General features: G+C 52.0%; 1 protein-coding gene across 2 annotated transcripts; it reads left to right on the top strand.

The window, feature by feature from the left end:
• The first annotated feature begins 2311 nt into the window (after positions 1–2311).
• On the top strand, positions 2312–16579 carry CYP2R1 (cytochrome P450 family 2 subfamily R member 1). 2 transcript variants are annotated; one of them, XM_077286600.1, is made up of 5 exons: positions 2312–2622; positions 4488–4629; positions 5440–6072; positions 6502–6831; positions 16219–16579. In XM_077286600.1, the coding sequence occupies exons 1-5, from the start codon at positions 2407–2409 to the stop codon at positions 16392–16394; spliced, it is 1497 nt and encodes a 498-aa protein (XP_077142715.1). In that variant the 5' UTR covers positions 2312–2406; the 3' UTR covers positions 16395–16579. The 2 variants fall into 2 exon arrangements, with proteins under 2 accessions (XP_077142715.1, XP_077142717.1); XM_077286602.1 differs by lacking the exon at positions 2312–2622 and adding an exon at positions 2823–2837.
• The last annotated feature ends 6088 nt before the right edge of the window (positions 16580–22667 follow it).

A 22667-nucleotide genomic window follows, 5' to 3' on the forward strand; every position in this document is an offset into this window, starting at 1 on the left:
CATTGCACTGCATTGGGTTTCGTGTTTCGGCCGACCCCGACCCCGACTTTTTTATAGGATCGGCCGATTTCGCTCGACCCGACTTTTGAGAAAGTCGGGTTTCGTGAAACCCGACCCTATAAAAATAAAAGTCGCTCAACCCTAGTGATCACCAGTGATATTATACACAGGAGCTCTGGATATAGCGTATAGTGTACAAGTAATACAGTAATCACCAGTGATATTATACACAGGAGCTCTGTATATAGCGCATAGTGTACAAGTAATACAGTGATCACCAGTGATATTATACACAGGAGCTCTGTATATAGCGTATAGTGTACAAGTAATACAGTAATCTCCAGTGATATTATACACAGGAGCTCTGTATATAGCGTATAGTGTAAAAGTAATACAGTAATCACCAGTGACATTATACACAGGAGCTCTGTATATAGTGTATAGAGTACAAGTAATACAGTAATCACCAGAGACATTATACACAGGAGCTCTGTATATAGTGTATAGTGTACAGGTAATACAGTGATCACCAGTGACATTATACACAGGAGCTATGTATATATCGTCAGTGTACAGGTAATACAGTGATCACCAGTGATATTATACACAGGAGCTCTGTATATAGCGTATAGTGTACAGGTATTACAGTAATCACCAGTGACATTATACCCAGGAGCTCTGTATATATCGTCAGTGTACAGGTAATACAGTAATCACCAGTGACATTATACACAGGAGCTCTGTATATAGTGTATAGTGTACAGGTAATACAGTGATCACCAGTGATATTATACACAGGAGCTCTGTATATAGCGTATAGTGTACAAGTAATACAGTAATCACCAGTGACATTATACACAGGAGCTCTGTATAGTACCTGTATGTATGTACCTGTACCTGTATGTACAGGTAATACATTGATCACCAGTGACATTATACACAGGAGCTATGTATATATCATCAGTGTACAGGTAATACAGTGATCACCAGTGATATTATACACAGGAGCTCTGTATATAGCGTATAGTGTACAAGTAATACAGTAATCACCAGTGATATTATGCACAGGAGCTCTGTATATAGCGTATAGTGTACAAGTAATACAGTGATCACCAGTGATATTATACACAGGAGCTCTGTATATAGTGTATAGTGCACAGGAAGGGGGTCCTCCATGCTATAATAATAATAGGGGTGAGAGGGGGATAATAGGGCGAGAGGGTGATATTAGGGTGAGAGGGAGAGGGGGATAATAGGGTGAGGGGTGAGAGGGGGATAATAGGGTGAGGGTTCACATGGCGGTAATAGGGCGAGGGGTGAGGGGGATATTAGGGCGAAGGGTGAGAGGGGGATAATAGGGCGAGGGGTGAGATGGGGATAAAAGGGCGAGGGTTCACATGGGGGCTAATAGGGCAAGGTGTGAGAGGGGGATAATAGGGCGAGGGGTGAGAGGGGGTAATAGGGCGAAGGTTCACATGGGGGTAATAGGGCGCGGGTTCACATGGGGGTAATAGGGTGAGAGTTCACATGGGGGTAATAGGGCGAGGGGTGAGAGGGGGTAATAGGGCGAGGGCTCACATGGCGGTAATAGGGCGAGGGGTGAGAGGGGGGTAATAGGGCGAGGGTTCACATGGGGGTAATAGGGCGAGGGTTCACATGGGGGTAATAAGGTGAGAGTTCACATGGGGGTAATAGGGCGAGGGGTGAGAGGGGGTAATAGGGCGAGGGCTCACATGGCGGTAATAGGGCGAGGGGTGAGAGGGGGATATTAGGACGAGGGGGGGGGTTGATAATAGGGCGAGGGGTGAGATGGGGATAAAAGGGCGAGGGTTCACATAGCGGTAATAGGGCGGAGGTTCACATGGGGGGTAATAGGGCAAGGGGTGAGAGGGGGATAATAGGGCGAGGGGTGAGAGGGGGTAATAGGGCGAAGGTTCACATGGGGGTAATAGGGTGAGGGGGGATAATAGGGCGAGGGTTCACATGGGGGTAATAGGGCAAAAAGTGAGAGGGGGTAATAGGGCGAGGGGTGAGAGGGGGATAATAGGGCAAAGGTTCACATGGGGGTAATAGGGCAAGGAGTGAGAGGGGGGTAATAGGGCGAGGGTTCACATGGGGGGTAATAGGGTGAGAGTTGACATGGGGGTAATAGGGCGAGGGGTGAGAGGGGGTAATAGGGCGGGGGTCACATACGGGTAATAGGGTGAGGGGTGAACACCTGTGACGTCACTTGTACACAGTATCGGCGCTGCCGGATGGGCGGGGCGGTGACGTCATTTATTTCTCTCCTCACCGCACTCTTCCTCCAATCAGCAGACAGGGCTCCTCCAGTGCAGCCAATCATGTGCAGGATTCGGGTCCACGTGTCCATCTGTTCGGGGTCGGACCGGTCGGCTCCGCTGTGAGATGTGGCTCGGGGGGTCCCGGGCTCCTCTATGGGGGGTCGCTGCCGCCTGCGCCGCTTTGCTTCTCCTCATCTTCCTCGTCAGACAGGTCCGGAGGCAGCGGAGACCCCCGAGCTTCCCTCCCGGTCCCCCCGGACTGCCGTTGATCGGGAACATCCTGGCTCTGGCCCGAGACCCGCACGTGTATATGAGAGAGCTGAGCGGGGAGCACGGGGAGGTGAGAGCGGGGACACCGGGGAGTACGGGGATGTGAGAGCGGGGACACCGGGGAGTACGGGGATGTGAGAGCGGGGACACCGGGGAGTACGGGGATGTGAGAGCGGGGACACCGGGGAGTACGGGGATGTGAGAGCGGGGACACCGGGGAGTACGGGGATGTGAGAGCGGGGACACCGGGGAGTACGGGGATGTGAGAGCGGGGACACCGGGAAGGTAAGAGCGGGGACACCGGGGAGCACGGGGAGGTGAGAGCGGGGACACCGGGGAGGGGACACCGGGGAGTACGGGGATGTGAGAGCGGGGACACCGGGAAGGTAAGAGCGGGGACACCGGGGAGCACGGGGAGGTGAGAGCGGGGACACCGGGGAGCACGGGGAGGGGACACCGGGGAGCACGGGGAGGTGAGAGCGGGGGACACCGGGGAGGTGAGAGCGGGGGACACCACCGGGGAGGTGAGAGCGGGGACACCGGGGAGGTGAGAGCGGGGAGTACGGGGAGGTGAGAGCGGGGAGTACGGGGAGGGGACACCGGGGAGCACGGGGAGGTGAGAGCGGGGGACACCGGGGAGGTGAGAGCGGGGGACACCGGGGAGCACGGGGAGGTGAGAGCGGGGAGTACGGGGAGGGGACACCGGGGAGCACGGGGAGGTGAGAGCGGGGACACCGGGGAGTACGGGGAGGTGAGAGCGGGGGACACTGGGGAGGTGAGAGCGGGGACACCGGGGAGCACGGGGAGGTGAGAGCGGGGGACACCGGGGAGCACGGGGAGGTGAGAGCGGGGGACACCGGGGAGCACGGGGAGGTGAGAGCGGGGGACACCGGGGAGCACGGGGAGGTGAGAGCGGGGGACACCGGGGAGGGTGAGAGCGGGGACACCGGGGGAGGATGTGTCAGGGCCGCCATTATTATTATTATTATTTATTGTTAAATCGCCATTTATTCCATATCTCTTTACAAGTGAGGAGGGGTATACATAATAAAAACAAGTACAATAATCTTAAACAATACAAGTCATAACTGGTACAGGAGGAGAGAGGACCCTGCCCGCGAGGGCTCACAATCTACAAGGGATGGGTGAGGATACAGGAGGAGAGAGGACCCTGCCCGCGAAGGCTCACAATCTACAAGGGATGGGTGAGAATACAGTAGGTGAGGATAGAGCTGATCGTGCAGCGGTTGGTTGATCAGTGGTTACTGCAGGTTATAGGCTTGTCGGAAGAGATGGGTTTTCAGGCTCTTTTTGAAGGTTTCGATGGTGGGCGAGAGTCTGATGTGTTGTGGTAGAGGGTTCCAGAGTAGGTGATACGCGAGAGAAATCTTGTATGCGATTGTGGGAAGAGGATATAAGAGGGGAGTAGAGAAGGAGATCTTGTGAGGATCGGAGGTTGCGTGTAGGAAAGTACCGGGAGATGAGGTCACAGATGTATGGAGGAGACAGGTTGTGGATGGCTTTGTATGTCATGGTTAGGGTTTTGTACTGGAATCTCTGGGCAATGGGGAGCCAGTGAAGGGATTGACAGAGGGGAGAGGCCGGGAAATAGCGGGGGGACAGGTGGATTAGTCGGGCAGCAGAGTTTAGAATAGATTGGAGGGGTGCGAGCGTGTTAGAGGGGAGGCCACAGAGCAGGAGGTTGCAGTAGTCAAGGCGGGAGATGATGAGGGCATGGACTAGGGTTTTTGCAGATTCTTGGTTGAGGAATGTACGGATTCGTGAAATATTTTTGAGTTGAAGTCGGCAGGAAGTGGAAAGGGCTTGGATATGCGGTTTGAAGGAGAGATCATTATATAAGAAGTTGTGGGGGTCCGCCCGTGTGTTCTCTATGGGGTTATATTTGGTGACCTCCCCCCTTTTTCGTCCTCTCAGATCTTTAGTTTGGACCTCGGGGGGATTTCCGCTGTGGTGCTGAACGGCTACGACGCGCTGAAGGAATGTCTTTTGCGCCAGAGAGATGTGTTCGCCGACCGCCCGTCACTGCCGCTGTTTCTGAAACTGACGAAGATGGGAGGTGAGACATGCAGTCCCATGTAACTGCCTTCTGTCCTGTGTGGTCCTACACTTGGGAGGTGAGACACGCAGTCCCATGTAACTGCCTTCTGCCCTGTGTGGTCATACACTTGGGAGGTGACACGTGCAGTCCCATGTAACTGTCTTCTGCCCTTTGTGGTCATACACTTGGGAGGTGGGACACGCGCAGTCCCATGTAACTGCCTTCCGCCCCGTGTGGTCCTACACTTGGGAGGAGGGACACGTGCAGTCCCATGTAACTGCCTTCTGCCAAGTGTTGTCCTACACTTGGGAGGTGAGATGCAGTCCCATGTAACTGCCTTACGCCCTGTGTGGTTCTACACTTGGGAGGTGAGACGCAGTCCCATGTAACTGCCTTCGGCCCTGTGTGGTCCTACACTTGGGAAGTGAGACATGCAGTCCCTTGTAACAGACTTCCGCCCCGTGTGGTCCTACATTTGGGAGGTGAGATATGCAGTCCCATGTAACTGCCTTCCGCCCCGTGTGGTCCTACACTTGGGAGGTGAGATACGTGCAGTCCCATGTAACTGCCTTCCACCCCGTGTGGTTACACACTTGGGAGGGGAGACGTGCTGTCTCATGTAACTGCCTTCTGCCCCTTGTGGACACTTATTCCAGTTATCTCTGGTGTCCGAATGGAAACAAAAGTAGTAATTACAGTCACTGAGTGTGAAAGCTTGTGCAGATCTACGTCTTGTCCTCGCTGAGGGTTTGTTACACTGTGTAGAGTCTGGTGCTGCAGACTGATGCCGGTGACATTTTGGGGTCCTAACTGTTCTTGGGTTTCCAGGTCTTCTGAACGCCAAGTACGGCCGCTGCTGGACGGAGCACCGGAAGTTGGCGCTCGGCTGTTTCCGCAGCTTCGGGTTCGGGCACAAGTGGTTTGAGAGTCGGATCTGCGAGGAGTCGAGCTTCTTCCTGGACGCGGTGGACACGTACAAGGGCAGAGCCTTCGACCCCAAGCACTTGACCACAATCGCCGTGTCCAACGTCTCCAACCTCATCCTGTTCGGCGAACGCTTCCGCTACGACGACGGCGACTTCCTGCACATGATCGAAATCTTCAGTGAGAACATCGAGCTGGCGGCCAGCGCCTGGGTCTTCCTGTACAACGCCTTCCCCCTGATCGGCCTCCTGCCCTTCGGGAAGCACCGCCAGCTCTTCAGGAACGCCGCCGAGGTCTACGACTTCCTCCTGCGCATCATCGAGCGCTTCTCCGAAAACCGCAGACCGCACGCACCGCGACACTATATAGATGCGTATTTGGATGAGATGGAGAAGAGCGCGGCTGATCCCGACAGCTCCTTCTCCACGGAAAACCTCATCTTCTCTGTGGGGGAGCTGATCATCGCCGGCACCGAGACCACCACCAACGTGCTGAGGTGGGCCGTGCTCTTCATGGCACTGTACCCCAATATACAAGGTGAGAGCGATATTACTAATGCCTGGCTGTTATGTCATGGCTTATCCTCCAGAGCTGCACTCAATATTCTGCTGTTACATCGGGTCTTATGCTCCAGTCACCTCCAGAGCTGCAGTCACTATTCTGCTGTTGCATCGTGTTTTATCCTCCACTCACCTCCAGAGCTGGACTCACTATTCTGCTGTTATATCATGTCTTATCCTCCAGTCACCTCCAGAGCTGTGGTCACTATTCTGCTGTAACATCGTCTCTTATCCTCCAGAGCTGCACTCGCTTTTCTGTTAGAGGAGGATTTCAGACTCCATGTCACAGTGCAGCAGAGCTGGCCTTTAATTCAGCAGTGCTGCAGTGTAGAGCAGAGGGGATGGCGGGAGCAGCGTTCTGCTTTGGTGAAGTGTAATAAGGTGACATGACTTTGGTTTCCCTTAGTTCAGGTCCAGCAGGAGATTGACCTTGTGGTGGGACGCCATCGGACCCCAACCTTTGACGAGAGGTCCAGCATGCCATACACAGAGGCCGTCCTGCACGAGATCCTGCGCTTCTGTAATATCGCCCCCTTGGGGATTTTTCATGCCACTTCCAGGGACACTGTAGTGCGGGGATATTCCATCCCGTCGGGCACCACAGTCATCACCAACCTGTACTCCGTCCACCACGACAAGAAATACTGGAGCGACCCCGAAATCTTCCGTCCAGAGCGCTTCCTGGACAGCAGCGGACAGTTTGCCAAGAGGGAGGCGTTTGTGCCGTTCTCATTAGGTGAGGGTCCGCCGGGGATAATAGTGGTTGTGAGTGGAGATGAGCGAATTTGATTGGGTCAGGGCTATAGCACTTACCGAATAAGCTGCAGAGAGAACCCGGCTTCCCGGATCGCTCCAGCGCAGCTGCTGCATGTGTCGCGGCTGTTGGGCTCTCCATCCATGTGCTGTGACGGTCACACAGCTGTGGAGCCGGACAGCGCATCAGCCGGAGCGATCCAGGAAGCCGGGTTCCCTCTACAGCTTATTCGGTAAGTGCTATAGCTTGATGAATAAGGCTACTTTCACACTTGCGTTTGGAGCCGCTGCGGAGGGCTGTGGACTTCCTCCGTGAAGCCCCGCCCCCCGCCGCTAGCTCCGCCTATTTCTGCATGCGGCCGGCATGCGGCCTGTGTACCTATATTTAACATTAGGTACGCAGGTCGTGCGGCTGTATGCAGATGCTGCCGCATGCATCGTTTTGACGATGCGGAGAAAAAAAAAATTTGCTACGAGCTGCGTCCTACGCTGGTCTCCGCATCGTCAAAACGACGCATGCAGCAGCCTCCGCATACAGCCGCACGACCTGCATACCTAATGTTAAATATAGGTACACAGGCCGCATGCCGGCCGCATGCAGAAATAGGCGGAGCTAGCGGCGGGGGGCGGGGCTTCACAGAGGAAGTCCACAGCCCTCCGCAGCGGCTCCAAACGCAAGTGTGAAAGTAGCCTAAGGCTACTTTCACACTAGCGCCGGTACGGGTCCGTCGCTATGCGTCGGGCCGACGCACGTTGTGAAATTTGTGGGCAGCGGATGCAGTTTTTCAACGCATCCACTGCCCAGTCTAAAGTCCGGGGAGGAGGGGGTCGGAGTTTCGGCCGCGCATGCGCGGTAGAAAATGGCGGACGTGATGGACAAAAAAACGTTCACTTGAACTTTTTTTCGTGCCTACGGTCTGCCAAAACACAACGGATCCGTTGCACGACAGGCACGACGTGTGGCCATCCGTCGCTAATACATGTCTATGGGAAAAAAACGCATCCTGCGAGCACATTTGCAGGATCCGTTTTTTTCCTAAAACAACGGATTGCTAAAAACGCAAGTGTGAAAATAGCCTAAGGGGACCCGAAGAAATTCACCCAACTTTAGTTGTGAGGATGATGAGGGTGATTGCTGTTCCCCAGAATTTCCTGGATATTATGTATCATTGTAAATCTCGTACGTTCTGGTTGGTGTTTGGAGGGGGTGGTGCTGGAGATGAAGAGTGTAGCTGATGCCGCCTCTGATTTCTGTATTGGGGGGTGATTTTTGTATCGGGTGTAGTGGACGCTGTGCCGCTGCTGATTATTGTATCAGGGTGTAGTGGATGTTGTGCCGCCGCTGATTTCTGGATGAGAGGAGGTGTGTAGAGGACGCTGTACCGCTTATTTCTGTATGGGGGCGTAATGGACGCTTTGCCGCTGCTGATTTCTGTATGGGGGGTGTAGTAGATGTTGTGCCACTGCTGATTTCTCCTTCGTCTCATTGGGGGACACAGGACTGTGGGTGTATGCTTCTGGCGCCAGGAGGCTGACACTAAGTAAACATGAAAAAAAAAAGTTTAGCTCCTCCTCCGTCGTATACACCCTGACACTGGACACAAGTAAACCCAGTTCTTGTCTTGTTCTTAGTGTCTGAAGGAGGCACACCTCTGGGTCCAGACCTTTTGGACCCTTTTCTTCTCTACATCTTGGAAGTAAGACAGGGGCGACGGACCCTTTTGAAGGGGTCCGATCTCCCCAAACCATCAACGGGCGAGCACGTGTGAGTATTCTCCACGTATCCTTTCCCGCAACGTGGGATTACTTGCCGGACTTAGCCCTGACCACCCTAAGGTAACAGAATCATAGGCTGTACAGGTGCTCGTGGATTGTTCGTGCGGCCCCCACTGCATCACCAATGCTTATTCAGCGGTGATACAAGGGTGGCGGACGGTCCCTCCTCATCCTATGAAGGGAAGATGGAGTCAGGGTTCCTGCACCGTCTTTTTTTATAAACCCCCCTCCCCTAACCTTAACACCAAGAGGGGGGGGGGGCTAAAGGGGGGCTCCTGTGGCAGCGCATCTTACCTGGCAGGACGGATCTGCGGGTAACGCATTCTCTCGGCGGCTTGTGGCGACCAGCAGCGCCGCAGTCTTTCACCTACTGTCGGCTCCGCGTCCTCCCTGGCTTCAAGTGGCACCGCGGCCTGGCTGCTGCGGAAGGCGCCGCGGACTTACTAGTGCGGCGCCGCGGGCTGGTATCCCGGCGTCACTTCCGGGGCGTAGGCTGCGGGCGGAAACCCCGCCCCTTCCGGTGCATCTTTTTCCGGTCCGCCCCCTTCTTTACTCGCCGGGGGAAAAATCCAGGCCCCGAGTTTGGCGTGCTGTAGGCCGCAGGGACACTGCATTTCCGACAGCTCCGCCCACTGAGGAGGGCGCTCTTTTTTTAAAAAGGAGAAAGACGGCGCACTCTTCTCTCTGTGACTGGTTCCACAGTACGTGCGGGGACACAGGACTGGGGAAAGTGCTACTCCCTTCAGCCTGACAGCTGCAATATCTGCATTTTTTCAGGCTGTCTAGAGGCCCTGATTATAGCATCTACAGAGCACCATGTCTAGAAGGACCAAATCTCACACGGTCTTATATACCGTATGTGTATCCTGTCGGTCTGCTTTTCCGCATGCCCAAAGTAATCGTCTCTGTGAGGCCTGCGATTCTGAATGCGCTCAGGCCCCCCCCCCCCCCGCGATTTCCCCTGCGACTCAGGCAGAAACTGCCGTGCTTCCACCGAATGGGTCATGTCCTTGTCGCAATCCATGGCATCCCTGACTAAGGCAATCGAGTCCCTTCAGACCCCGGCTGGAGTCAGGGATAGCGGTTCGCCTGCCTTAGAGAGATCCTCCGACTCTCAAGAGCCTTTGGCCTGCAGGGGCCGCCCTCGCACTAGGCAGACGCAGGGAACGCGAACCCTCACGGCGTTTCCCGGTCCATCAGGTGCATCTGCAAGTTCCGCCTCTCGTTCACCTTCCCCAGCAGAGAGCGGTGAACTCGGTTCGGACTATGATTCTGAGGGGTCCCTTAATTTGGAGACACCTTCCCCAGCAGAGAGCGGTGAACTCGGTTCGGACTATGATTCTGAGGGGTCCCTTAATTTGGAGACACCTCGTTTTCAGGAGTCAGTAGACAGCCTAATTGAGGCCGTCAACCAGACCCTGGGAGTCGAAGATGAACCCGCCTTGACCTCGGATCACAAGGTTTCATTCAAGAGGGCCAAGCAGTCTCATAGGGTTTTCTCTTCTCACCGTGAGTTTGAGGACTTGGTCCAACGTCACCGGGAACATCCAGACAGACGTTTTTCAGATCAAAACGCCTTGAAGGCAAGATACCCTTTTGCTCCTGAACTACGTAATAAATGGGCGGAATCCCTTTCGGTAGATCCTCCGATATCTCGCTTGGCCTCTAAAACACTGTTATTTATTCCTTCCCAACGGCTTCTCTATTAGGGATCCTACGGATCGGCTTATAGAAAGTTTGGCTCATTCCGTTTTTGAGGCTTCAGGTTCAGACCACTCTCCCTCTTTTGCGGCAACATGGGTAGCTAAGGCCATGATGTCTTGGTCGGCATCTTTGACTAAGGCTTTTCAGGAGAGGGACCTGCCAGTAAAGTTGACAGAAATGTCAAATCAAATAGCTCTTGCTGGGAGCTATCTGATCAATGCGTTCTTAGATGCAGCAAACTGTGGCATCTGCAGCAGCAAATGCAATTGCCATTAGAAGGGCTCTCTGAGAACATGGCGGGTGGATTCTACCTCTAAGAAATCGCTTACAACCCTCCCTTATCAGGGGGGCCGTTTATTCGGAGAGAAACTGGATCGGCTCATTTGACACCACAGGGAGGAAAAGCAATTTTCTCCCACCACAAAGGATTAAACAGCCTTTCTGTCGCCAGTTTCAGGCCCGTTTCAAACCTTTTCTTAATACCATATGGACCCCAGTGTCAAATCTCATTGCGCCAGGTCAACCCAACCAGGACCGAGATAAACAGGTCTCCTACAGAGCCAACCCTTTGGGAAGAATGCGATCCCAGCTGCCTAGATCAAGGGGATCTAGGTCCCATAGGTTTTCGGCCAAGCGACTGGAGGCGTCACCACCGCCAAGGTTGGCGGCCGCCTACTCTCGTTTCACCAGACCTGGCTCTCCATGGTTCACGACAGGAGGGTAAGAGATCTGGTGTCCTCAGGATACAAGATAGTTGGTCTGTCACCCCTCGTGCCGGTTCTTCCCATCCCGTCTTCCCAGGTCAGAAGCCCGGCTTCAAGCCCTGTTCAATTCTATAGAGTCCCTTCAACTCCGCGGGGTCATCATTCCAGTTCCAAAGGAAGAGAGATTTCTGGGGTTCTATTCCAATCTGTTCATAGTTCCAAAAACAGACGGAACGGTAAGGCCCATTTTGGACCTGAAAAGTTTAAACAGGTTTGTCAACATTCGTCCCTTTGGTCAGTCATTGCGTCAATGGAGAAGGGGGAATTCTTAAGGTACCGTCACACTAGGCGATATCGCCAGCAATCCGTGACGTTGCAGCGACCTGGATGGCGATATCGCTGTATTTGACACGCAGCAGCGATCTGGATCCCGCTGTGAAATTGCTGGTCGCTGCTAGAAGGTCTGCACATTATTTGGTCGCTAGGTCGCCGTGTATCGCCGTGTTTGACAGCAAAAGCGACGATACCAGCGATATTTTACACTGGTAACCAGGGTAAACATCGGGTTACTAAGCGCAGGGCCGCGCTTAGTAACCCGATGTTTACCCTGGTTACCAGCGTAAAAGTTAAAAAAACAAACAGTACATACTCACCTGCGCGTCCCCCAGCCTCTGCTTCCTGCTCTGACTGAGCGCCGGCCCTAAACTGAAAGTGAAAGCACAGCGGTGACGTCACCGCTGTGCTGTTAGGGCCGGAGCTCAGTCAGCGTCAGGATGCAGAGGCTGGGGGACGCGCAGGTGAGCATGTACTGTTTGTTTTTTTAACTTTTACGCTGGTAACCAGGGTAAACATCGGGTTACTAAGCGCGGCCCTGCGCTTAGCAACCCGATGTTTACCCTGGTTACCCGGGGACCTCGGCATCGCTGGTCGCTGGAGAGCGGTCTGTGTGACAGCTCTCCAGCGACCACACAGCGACGCTGCAGCGATCGGCATTGCTGTCGCTATCGCTGCAGCGTCGCTTAGTGTGACGGTACCTTTAACCTCAATAGACATTCAGGACGCCTACCTGCTTAGTCCCATATTTCCTTCGCACCAAAGGTTTCTACACTTTGCCATAAACAACCTGCATTTCCAGTTCACGGCCTTACCTTTCGGGCTGGCCTTCGCCCCCCAGAGTGTTCACCAAGGTCATGGCGGGGGTTGTGTCCATTGTGCACTCCCGAGGCATACTCGTTTTACCATATCTAGACGATCTTATCATCAAAGGGCCATCCTTTCGGGCCTGCGAGGAAAATGTAAGCATTACTCTAGACACTCTTTCCCATCTAGGATGGCTAGTGAACCTACAAAAAAGTCGTCCCTTGTACCATCTTGAAAAATTTCTTTTCTAGGGATGATTTTTGACTCCTCACAAGCTCTGACAATCCTGTCCCAGGACAAGGTCCTGACTCTTCGGCAAGAGGTGAGGGTCCTTCGTCGGCCAGACTGTCATACAATCCGGTTCTGCATGAGGGTCTTAGGAAGGATGGTTGCGGCAATGGGAGTAGTTCCATTTGCACAACTCCATCTTTGCCCTCTCTAACATGCACTTTTAACAGCATGGGACAAGAGTCCGTTCTCCCTCAACCTCAAGTGCCGTCTGTCTCTCCAGGTCAGGCAAGCCCTCTCATGGTGGTTAACCAGTCCATCCCTACTAAAGGGGAAACCCGTTGGCTGGTAGTCACGACGGATGACAGTGTTTTATCACCACACAGCTCAGGGACGCTGGTCCTCTCGGGAGTCAGATCTTCTGATCAATCTTTTAGACATTCGGGCAGTTCGTCTGGCTTTGCAGTATTTTCATCGTCTGGCAGGCCGCCCTGTCCGGATTCAATCGGACAATGCCACAGCCGTGGCATACATAAATCATCAAGGGGGTACCCGCAGCAGGGCAGCCATGCAGGAAATAAAGTAAATACTCCGCTGGGCCGAGGGAAATCACTCGGTGATTTCGGCAGTCCACATCCCGGGCGAAAAGAACTGGGTTGCGGATTTTCTCAGTCGGCAGGGTCTAGCGTCCAGGGAATGGTCTCTCCATCCCGAAGTATTTCAACAAATATGTCAGCTTTGGGGGACTCCGGACATGGACCTAATGGCTTCCGGGAGGAATGCCAAGGTGCCCAGGTTTGTAACCCGGTATCAAGATCCACAGGCGATCGCCGTGGATGCGTTAGTTCTACATTGGAACCAATTTCGGCTCCCATATCTGTTTCCCCCTCTGGCGCTGCTCCCGAAGGTAATAAAGAAGGTCAAGACAGAGGGAGTACCAGTTATTCTGGTCACCCCCGATTGGCCGCGTCGGTCTTGGTACGCGGACTTAGTGCAGCTGCTCACCGGAGTTCCATGGCGGCTTCCAGAACGCCCGGACCTTCTCTCCCAGGGCCCGATCTACCACCAGAACTTAGGGGCCCTGTGTTTAACGGCCTAGCCGTTGAATCTTGGGTTCTAACACAGGCCGGGTTCTCCCAAGAGGTAGCCGCTACCATGATTAGCGCCCGGAAATCCGTCTCGGCTCGTATTTATCATCACACCTGGAAGGTTTTCCTGTCATGGTGCAGAGAGCGTGGACTACCTCCACTACGTTTCCCATCCCGAACATTCTTGCTTTTCTCCAGGCCGGCCTGGATTCAGGGCTGGCACAAAGTACTCTTAAAAGACAGATATCAGCCTTGTCGGTCCTTTTTCAACGCAGGATCACTATTAATCTACAGGTTAAGACCTTGCAGGGAGTAGCTCATAAGGTTCCTCCTTATAGGACTCCACTGGATGCTTGGGACCTTAATTTGGTCTTAGGTGCCTTGCAGGAGGCTCCTTTCGAACCCCTTCAGGACGTCTCTTTAACTTATCTTTCCTGGAAGGTCGTATTCTTGGTGGCCATAACTTCCATTAATGTATTGATAGATTAATCCGAGAACTCAGAGGCTCTTACACCTCGTCTTCCCAGCGGCTGTGTCCGTAGCTGCACATAACTCACTGACCAGTTTTACCTTGTTACCATCATACAGATAAGAGCCTTGAAAAAGGCCTTTGGCCGAAACGTTGGCATCCTGTATGACTGGTTGTTACTTGAATAAATAATTTTTGATCATCTGATCCTCTGAGTTCTCGGATTAATCTATCAATACATTATTGTTTTTTTCTGAGGACCTTACCCATGTTCGGACTGTGATCCCCTTAATCTGTTTTGATCATAACTTCCATTAGGCGGGTATCAGAGCTGGCAGCTCTATCCAGCCATGCTCCTTTTCTACGGTTCCATCAGGATAAGGTGGTGCTCAGACCAGCACCCTCCTTTTTGCCAAAGTTAGTTTCCTCATTACACATTAATAAGGACAGGCTCAGTGAGAGCGCTGAGGAGGTACATTTCTCGGACGGCTCCTTTTCGGCAGGCGGACACACTTTGTCCTCCCGGAGGGTCGCAGGAGAGGATTCGCTGCCTCAAAGTCTACCTTGGCCAGGTGGATACGCTCGGCTATTCAGGAGGCCTACCGCGTTAAAGGAATGGCAATTCTGTCTGGAATCAAAGCTCATTCCACTCGGGCAGTGGGGACCTCCTGGGCGCTTCGGCACCAGGCTTCAGCAGAACAGATTTGCAGGGCTGCAACCTGGTCCAGTTTGCATACTTTTTCCAAACACTACAATATCCACACTCAGACTTCGGCAGATGCAAGTCTGGGTAGAAGGATTCTTCAAGCAGCGGTACCACACTTACAGCCCGCAGATGCCTGGATGTTATACCGGTGAGTTAATTCCCCACCCAGGGACTGCTTTAGGACGTTCCACAGTCCCGTGTCCCCCAATGAGGCGAAGGAGAAATAGGGATTTTTGTGTTACTCATCGTCAAATCTTTTTCTCCGAGACGCTCATTGGGGGACACAGCTCCCTCCCTGTTAGCCAGATGGCTCATTTTTTGTTTCTGAATTATCAGTCAGTGGGGTCGTTTCTAGACAAGATATTTCTGTATTAATGCCGATTTATTTTTTTCTTTTATTCTCATACTGCTTTTGCACCAAACTGGGTTTACTGGTGTCCAGTGTCAGGGTGTATACGACAGAGGAGGAGCTAAGCTGATTTCTGTATGGGAGGTGGGGGTAGTGGATGTTGTGCCGCCGCTGATTTCTGTATGGGAGGTGGGGGTAGTAGATGATGTGCCGCCGCTGATTTCTTTATTGGGGGGGTGTAGTAGATGTTGTGCCGCCGCTGATTTCTGTATGGGAGGTGGGGGTAGTGGATGTTGTGCCGCCGCTGATTTCTGTATGGGAGGTGGGGGTAGTGGATGTTGTGCCGCCGCTGATTTCTGTATGGGAGGTGGGGGTAGTGGATGTTGTGCCGCCGCTGATTTCTGTATGGGAGAGGGTGTAGTGGATGTTGTGCCGCCGCTGATTTCTGTATGGGGGGTGGTGTAGTGGATGTTGTGCCGCCGCTGATTTCTGTATGGGAGGTGGGGGTAGTGGATGTTGTGCCGCCGCTGATTTCTGTATGGGAGGTGGGGGTAGTGGATGTTGTGCCGCCGCTGATTTCTGTATGGGAGAGGGTGTAGTGGATGTTGTGCCGCTGCTGATTTCTGTATGGGAGGTGGGGGTAGTGGATGTTGTGCCGCCGCTGATTTCTGTATGGGAGAGGGTGTAGTGGATGTTGTGCCGCTGCTGATTTCTGTATGGGAGGTGGGGGTAGTGGATGTTGTGCCGCCGCTGATTTCTGTATGGGAGGTGGGGGTAGTGGATGTTGTGCCGCCGCTGATTTCTGTATGGGAGAGGGTGTAGTGGATGTTGTGCCGCCGCTGATTTCTGTATTGGGGGGGGTGTAATAGATGTTGTGCCGCCGCTGATTTCTGTATGGGGGGTGGTGTAGTGGATGTTGTGCCGCCGCTGATTTCTGTATGGGGGGGTGTAGTGGATGTTGTGCCGCTGCTGATTTGTGTGTGGGGGGGGTGTAGTGGACGCTGCTGATTTCTGTATGGGAGGTGGGGGTAGTGGATGTCGTGCCGCTGGTGATTTCTGTATGGGGGGGTGGTGTAATGAATGCTGCTGATTTCTGTATGGGAGGTGGGGGTAGTGGATGTTGTGCCGCCGCTGATTTCTGTATGGGGGGGGGGGGGGTGTAGTGGATGTTGTGCCGCCGCTGATCTTTGGCACTTTGTTTGGCAGGCCGGAGGAACTGTCTGGGGGAACCGCTCGCCCGCATGGAGCTCTTCCTCTTCTTCTCCGCTTTTCTCCAACGATTTCATCTCCGATTTCCTCACGGATTTATTCCAAACCTGAAGCCGAAGCTGGGCATGACGCTGCAGCCGCACCCAAACCTGGTGTGTGCTGAGAGGCGGTGACGCCCGGGGTCTACAAGGACACAACCCCAACCACACATATGCTGCGACAGAATCTACAACTACTCTCATCATCTGCTCCGAGGCCCAGACTGGTCCTGGAAGATTTCTGATCAGTGGATCCCGGGTAGCAGCCGTTACAGAGTTCATATATTCAGTGTCTAGAATTTTTTATATATATATATATATATATATATATATATATATATATATATATATATATATGATTATAAAAAAAAAAAATTCTGCCCATTGTTACATTTTATTAATAAATCCATGAAATTTCAGTGAAGTCTCAATCTTCCCGACTGCGCCATATAAGCCATCTTTACTCGGACTCCCATGACAGCACGACGAGAGAGGGGATCCGCCCATTAGGAACAGGAAACCTACAGATACAAAAGGGCGGCACCTCTCCCCTGCATCAGTTGGTTTCCTGTTCCTAAAGGGATGGGTGCCCACAGATGAATCTTATGGAGCCCAGGCCGGCCGGCCGATTCCGGTAGCGAGGGGGTCTCCTACCTCGGCCGGTGCGGAGATCCCTGGAGACGCCACGGTGGTCCTTGCTGGACTGCACGTCGGTGGCGTTCGCAGCAGGGAGCAGAGTCCAGAGGATTTCTCGCCTCCATCAGCGTCAGCGCCGGTAAGTATTTCCCATTGGCGGTGCAGCGGTGGCGTACTTGCGGGGTGCCGGCGTCAGGATTATGTGGCCGGAGCACTGCGATCCGTCCCCGGCGTCCTGCACCGCTCTCAGCGTGTGCTGGAGCGTTTCCGGGTGCGGTGACGCGGGGGGGCGGAGTTAGTAGCCGCTTCCGGGTCGCCGGATGTCTGCGCATGCGCAGTCGATCCAAAATGGCGGCGCCCATGTATCCTGATTACCGGTATTCTCCCACATGAATCCTATCATCCCTGCGGTATCCTGGGCCAATGGGAATGGCACTGACCTATCTGCTGACCGGATCCAAGGGGGATTTAAGCAGGTGACGATTCAGGAACCCTGCTTTTGGTCGCAATTCGTCATGGAGAGTGGTGGTGAGCAGCAGCAGCTGCTTGATGATCTGCGTCAGAAGCCCAAGGAGAAAGACAGAAGCGACCAGTCCAGTCGTAAAAGCTCATCCGGGCAGGGATCAAGAGCTTCGACTAGGAAAGAACCCCCTCGCTTTCCGGTACTTTACTTTGGCGCACGGGTAAGTGATCTACGTGAAAGTTCACTCTGTGACGCGGGCCCCTTATACTTTATCATTCTAGGGAAAGAAGAGTGACAAGTCAAAACATAAGGAGTGTGCCCTCTGTGGAGTCCCCTTACCAGACTGTTATCCTAAGAAATTATGTGCCCCCTGTATACAACAGACGGTGAGGTCTACAGGTGTGGTGGGGTGGAAGCGACATTAGGTCAGATAGTAGTTATCACCTATACTGTCCCCCCCCCCCAGGTAGCAGAAGAGTCTGTGAGTGCGGCAAACCTGAAGGAGATGATACGTTTGGAAGTGAGGGAATCTCTACGGTCCCTATCCCAAACGGGAGGTTCAAAACATAGAACCCCCCTGGACTCTAATTCTTCGGAGGAAGAAAGAGAAGAGGGTGCCTATCACTCTAGTCCTTCCTCCTCTTCATCAGATGAGGAGTCTGGACGATTTTGTCTGCCCCTGGATAAGATTGACAAAGTGGTCAAGTCAGTTATGGGCATAGAAGAAACCAAGCCGCAGCCCTCAAAGCAAGAGATGATGTTCAGCGGACTGGATCGTAAAAAACACAGATCTTTTCCAGTGAACGAAAAGATTCAAGACTTAATCCTCCGGGAATGGAAGAAGCCGGAAAAGAAGGGTTCCTTACCGCCAGCTTTAAAACGCAGGTACCCCTTTGATGATCCGGTTGTAGAGACATGGGACAAAGCCCCTAAGTTGGATGCGGCGGTGGCAAAAGCATCCAAGAGAGCCTCGTTGCCATTTGAGGATATGGGGACCCTCAAGGACCCCCTTGATAGAAAAGCGGACATTTTCCTTAAAGGTACCTGGGAAACAGCGGCAGGATCTCTCAGACCAGCGGTTGCCGCAACATGTACAGCCAGATCTTTAATGGTCTGGCTGGATCAGTTAGAGACCCAGCTTAAGGACGGCGCTTCCAGAGATTCTATTCTGAAGGCCTTACCAACAATTCAAAATGCTGCGGCCTTTCTATCAGACGCTTCGGTGGACTCAGTCAGGATGGCGGCTAGAGCGGCAGGGCTCTCCAACGCGGCTCGTAGAGCCTTATGGTTGAAGTGCTGGTCAGGCGACATACAATCCAGAGCTAAGCTCTGCGCAATCCCATGTAAGGGAGAATATCTCTTTGGTCCAACTCTGGATGAGTTGCTGGAGAAAGCGGGGGATGACAAGAAGAAATTTCCTAATCCTTCTTCAGCATCCTACCGTCGGCCCTTCAACAGAAGAAGATTTGGTCGCGGAAAGAAACGCGGGTCCTCACCCTCTAGAGAGAGTTTTAGATGGGAGGACAGACGCGGAAGAGGTACGGGCTATATGTTTCGCCGTTCCTCAGAAGAACAAAAAAAGCCAGACCAATGACTAGCAATCCCCGTGGGGGGTAGACTGTCAACATTCTCTTCAGCATGGTTTGACATTTCGAACAGTAAATGGGTCCGAGGCATTATAGCTAAAGGCCTAAAGCTTGACTTTAGTCATTGGCCTCGGGATAAATTTAAGTTAACCCCTTTACGCTCCTCCCCCCTTGAACAAGCAGCCCTGGAAGCAGAGGTCATGAACTTATGCTCCAAGAGAGTTTTGATCGAAATCCCAGGATCAGAAAAAGGGAGGGGATTTTACTCTCCTCTTTTTCTGATCAAGAAGCCAGACGGATCATTTAGAACGATCATAAATCTCAAAAGCCTTAATGAATTCCTGGTCAATGAATCATTTAAAATGGAAACAGTCAGTACAGCAATAAAAATGTTGTTTAAACACTGCTTCATGGTAGTTGTGGATTTAAAGGACGCATACTATCATGTTCCAATACATGAAGACTTCCAGAGATTCCTGAGAGTAGCTGTGACAATGGGGGGTCAGGTTCGTCACTTCCAGTTCAGAGCTCTTCCCTTTGGCCTATCAGCGGCCCCTAGGGTATTTACAAAGTTAGTGGCCGAAGTCATGGCGCACTTGCGAGAATCTGACATCCTGATTGTCCCCTATTTGGATGACTTCCTTATAGTGGGAAGTTCGGCAGACCATTGCCTCTCACAACTAGAGACAACCACAACCAAACTTGAACATCTGGGGTGGATCATAAATTATGAAAAATCCCGGTTACAGCCCCAAATGATACAGAGATTCTTAGGGCTGTTGTTAAATTCAGAAACCCAACAGTGTTGTCTTCCGCCTGACAAGTTGTTACACATCCAACAACAAGTATCTAAAGCAATTGATAAACCATCCATGACCCTTAGACAGGCTATGTCACTGTTAGGATCTCTAACCTCATGCATTCCCGCTGTCCGTTGGGCCCAATTTCATACCAGACCTTTACAATCCGAGGTACTGGTTAATGATAGAATTTTACAGGGGTCTTTGCAGAGTCAGATTACCTTGGGTCCAAAAGCCCTTCTCTTAGATGGTGGCTAAACAGTGACAATTTATCGGCGGGAGTTCCCTGGGTAACACGGGTGACACGTATTGTAACAACGGACGCTAGCCCTTCAGGTTGGGGAGCACACATGGATGACATGATAGTTCAGGGTCTATGGGACCCCTTAACATCAGCCTCCTCTAACCACAGAGAGTTAATGGCAATTGAACTTTCTGTTAAAAAATTCCTCATATGTCTGCAGGGTCACCACGTCAAGATCCTCTCGGACAACCAGGTGGCGGTCGCATACATAAATCACCAGGGTGGAACTCATTCCGAATCTCTGATGAGAGTGGCGGACCGGTTATTCCAGACAGCGGAGAACAATTTTCTATCTTTAACCGCACTGCACATAAGAGGAAAAGAAAATGTGAAAGCGGACTTTCTAAGCCGCAACACCCTGAGACAAGGGGAATGGTCTCTAAACGATCTCGTGTTCAACCAGATTGTCCAAAAATGGGGACATCCAGAGGTGGATTTATTTGCCACCAGGGACAACCGAAAGACAATAAAATTCTGTTCCCTAAATCCCAGGGAGAATCCTCTGGCGGTAGACGCCTTTCTGATCAACTGGGACTTTCGGTTGGCTTATGCGTTCCCCCCGCTGGGCCTGATACCTCTGGTAATCAGGAAAATAAGAGAAGATCGGGCAAGAGTTATATTGATTGCCCCATTCTGGCCCAGAAGGGCCTGGTTCACCTGGCTCAGGGTCATGTCAGTGGAGGACCCCTGGGTGCTTCCGGACATCCCAGATTTGCTCCACCAGGGTCCGATCAGCCATCCTCAAGTAAAGAGTCTCCATTTGACGGCATGGAGTTTGAGAGGGCATTGCTGAAAAACAAAGGGTTCTCCCCAAATTTGATTGAAACCCTTATGAAAAGTAGGAAGCAGATTACAACAACAATCTACGCTAGAACCTGGCGGAAATTCCTGGCCTCTTCTGACTTTAATTTAGAAGAGGGAATACCTATAAAACAGATCTTAGAATTCCTGCAAAGGGGCTTAGAGCTAGATCTATCCACTAGTACCCTAAAAGTACAAGTCTCGGCCCTAGGGGCCTTGTTTTCATGTAACGTCGCCAATAATTATTGGATCTCAAGGTTCATTAAAGCCTCTAGTAGGGCTAGACCCATACATAGGGATAGATCTATGCCTTGGGATCTTAACCTAGTCCTGTCAGCATTGACTAGAGAGCCGTTTGAACCATTACAATCAGCTTCAATTAAAGCATTATCCCTTAAAACAGCATTTCTGGTAGCAATAACATCTGCCCGTAGGGTAGGAGATATACAAGCTCTCTCCAGAATTTCCCCTTATACAGAGTTTCTGCCAGATAGGGTAGTCCTCAGACCAGACCCGGCCTATTTACCAAAAGTATCATCTCGGTTTCACAGGTCTCAGGAGATAGTGTTACCATCTTTCATTCCCAATCCCTCCAACCCTAAAGAAGAGCTACTCCATACACTAGACGTTAGGAGATGCCTGTTAGAATACATCTCTGTTACTGATACATGGAAGAAAGATAATGCCTTATTTTTATCTTTCCAAAATCCCAGAAAAGGACTCAGGGTATCAAAGTACACACTAGCAAAGTGGATTAGGGAGGCTATCTCTTTGGCTTATACTGCAGGTGGGGGTCCGACTCCGCAGAATCTGAGGGCGCATTCCACCAGGGCCATGGCTACATCCTGGGCGGAGAAATCTGGAGTATCAATCGACCAGATATGTAAGGCGGCCACATGGTCATCCCCGTCCACCTTCTTTAAGCACTATAGGTTGGATTTAGGGGCCTCCTCTGATCTCACCTTCGGGTTAAGGGTGCTGCAGGCTATAGTCCCTCCCTAAGGTAGTGTTACATCTCTGTAAATCTCTCGTCGTGCTGTCATGGGAGTCCGAGTAAAGCATTAAGCTACTTACGGTAGCGGCATTTCTCGGAGGCCCATGACAGCACCCTTAGTTCCCTCCCTATTTCACGTGGGGGTTGCACCTCCTATAATGTATATATCTCACGTGTATATGCCCAGTTCCAATATATGGGTTAAAATTTTGTATATAAACTGTATATAATGTGTATTTTTGTATGCTACTAACCGCGGTAGTCCTCTCAAGGCTCTGAAATACAACTGATGCATGGGAGAGGTGCCGCCCTTTTGTATCTGTAGGTTTCCTGTTCCTAATGGGCGGATCCCCTCTCTCGTCGTGCTGTCATGGGCCTCCGAGAAATGCCGCTACCGTAAGTAGCTTAATGCTTTTTATGAATAAGACTCCAACTCTAGCCAGTCGCTCATAGGTTTTTGTCCTGATGAAGAGTCGGGTGTGACCATGAAACATTCACCTGTCAACCATTTAATAAAATCCATTGATTTCATCTCGCAGCTCAGTCAACACCTTCTACTTTCCAGTAAGGGTATGTTTCCACGTTTAGGATTGCATCAGGATTTGGTCAGGAATTTACACAGGTAAAATCCTGACCAAATCTGCACCTGAGGTGACTGGCAGGTCACCTGCGTTGTTTCAGCATTGTAAGTACATGCTGCGTTCTGAAAAGACGCGCCCCATGTCCGTTTTCTCGGGTCTGCCGCATGCATCTTTTAATGCATAGTGGAGATGGGATTTCATGAAATCCCCTCCACTATGCTGTAACATCTGGACGATGCGTGT

The sequence above is a fragment of the Ranitomeya variabilis genome, chromosome 2 (genome assembly GCF_051348905.1).
Source record: "Ranitomeya variabilis isolate aRanVar5 chromosome 2, aRanVar5.hap1, whole genome shotgun sequence".
Lineage (NCBI taxonomy): Eukaryota > Metazoa > Chordata > Amphibia > Anura > Dendrobatidae > Ranitomeya > Ranitomeya variabilis.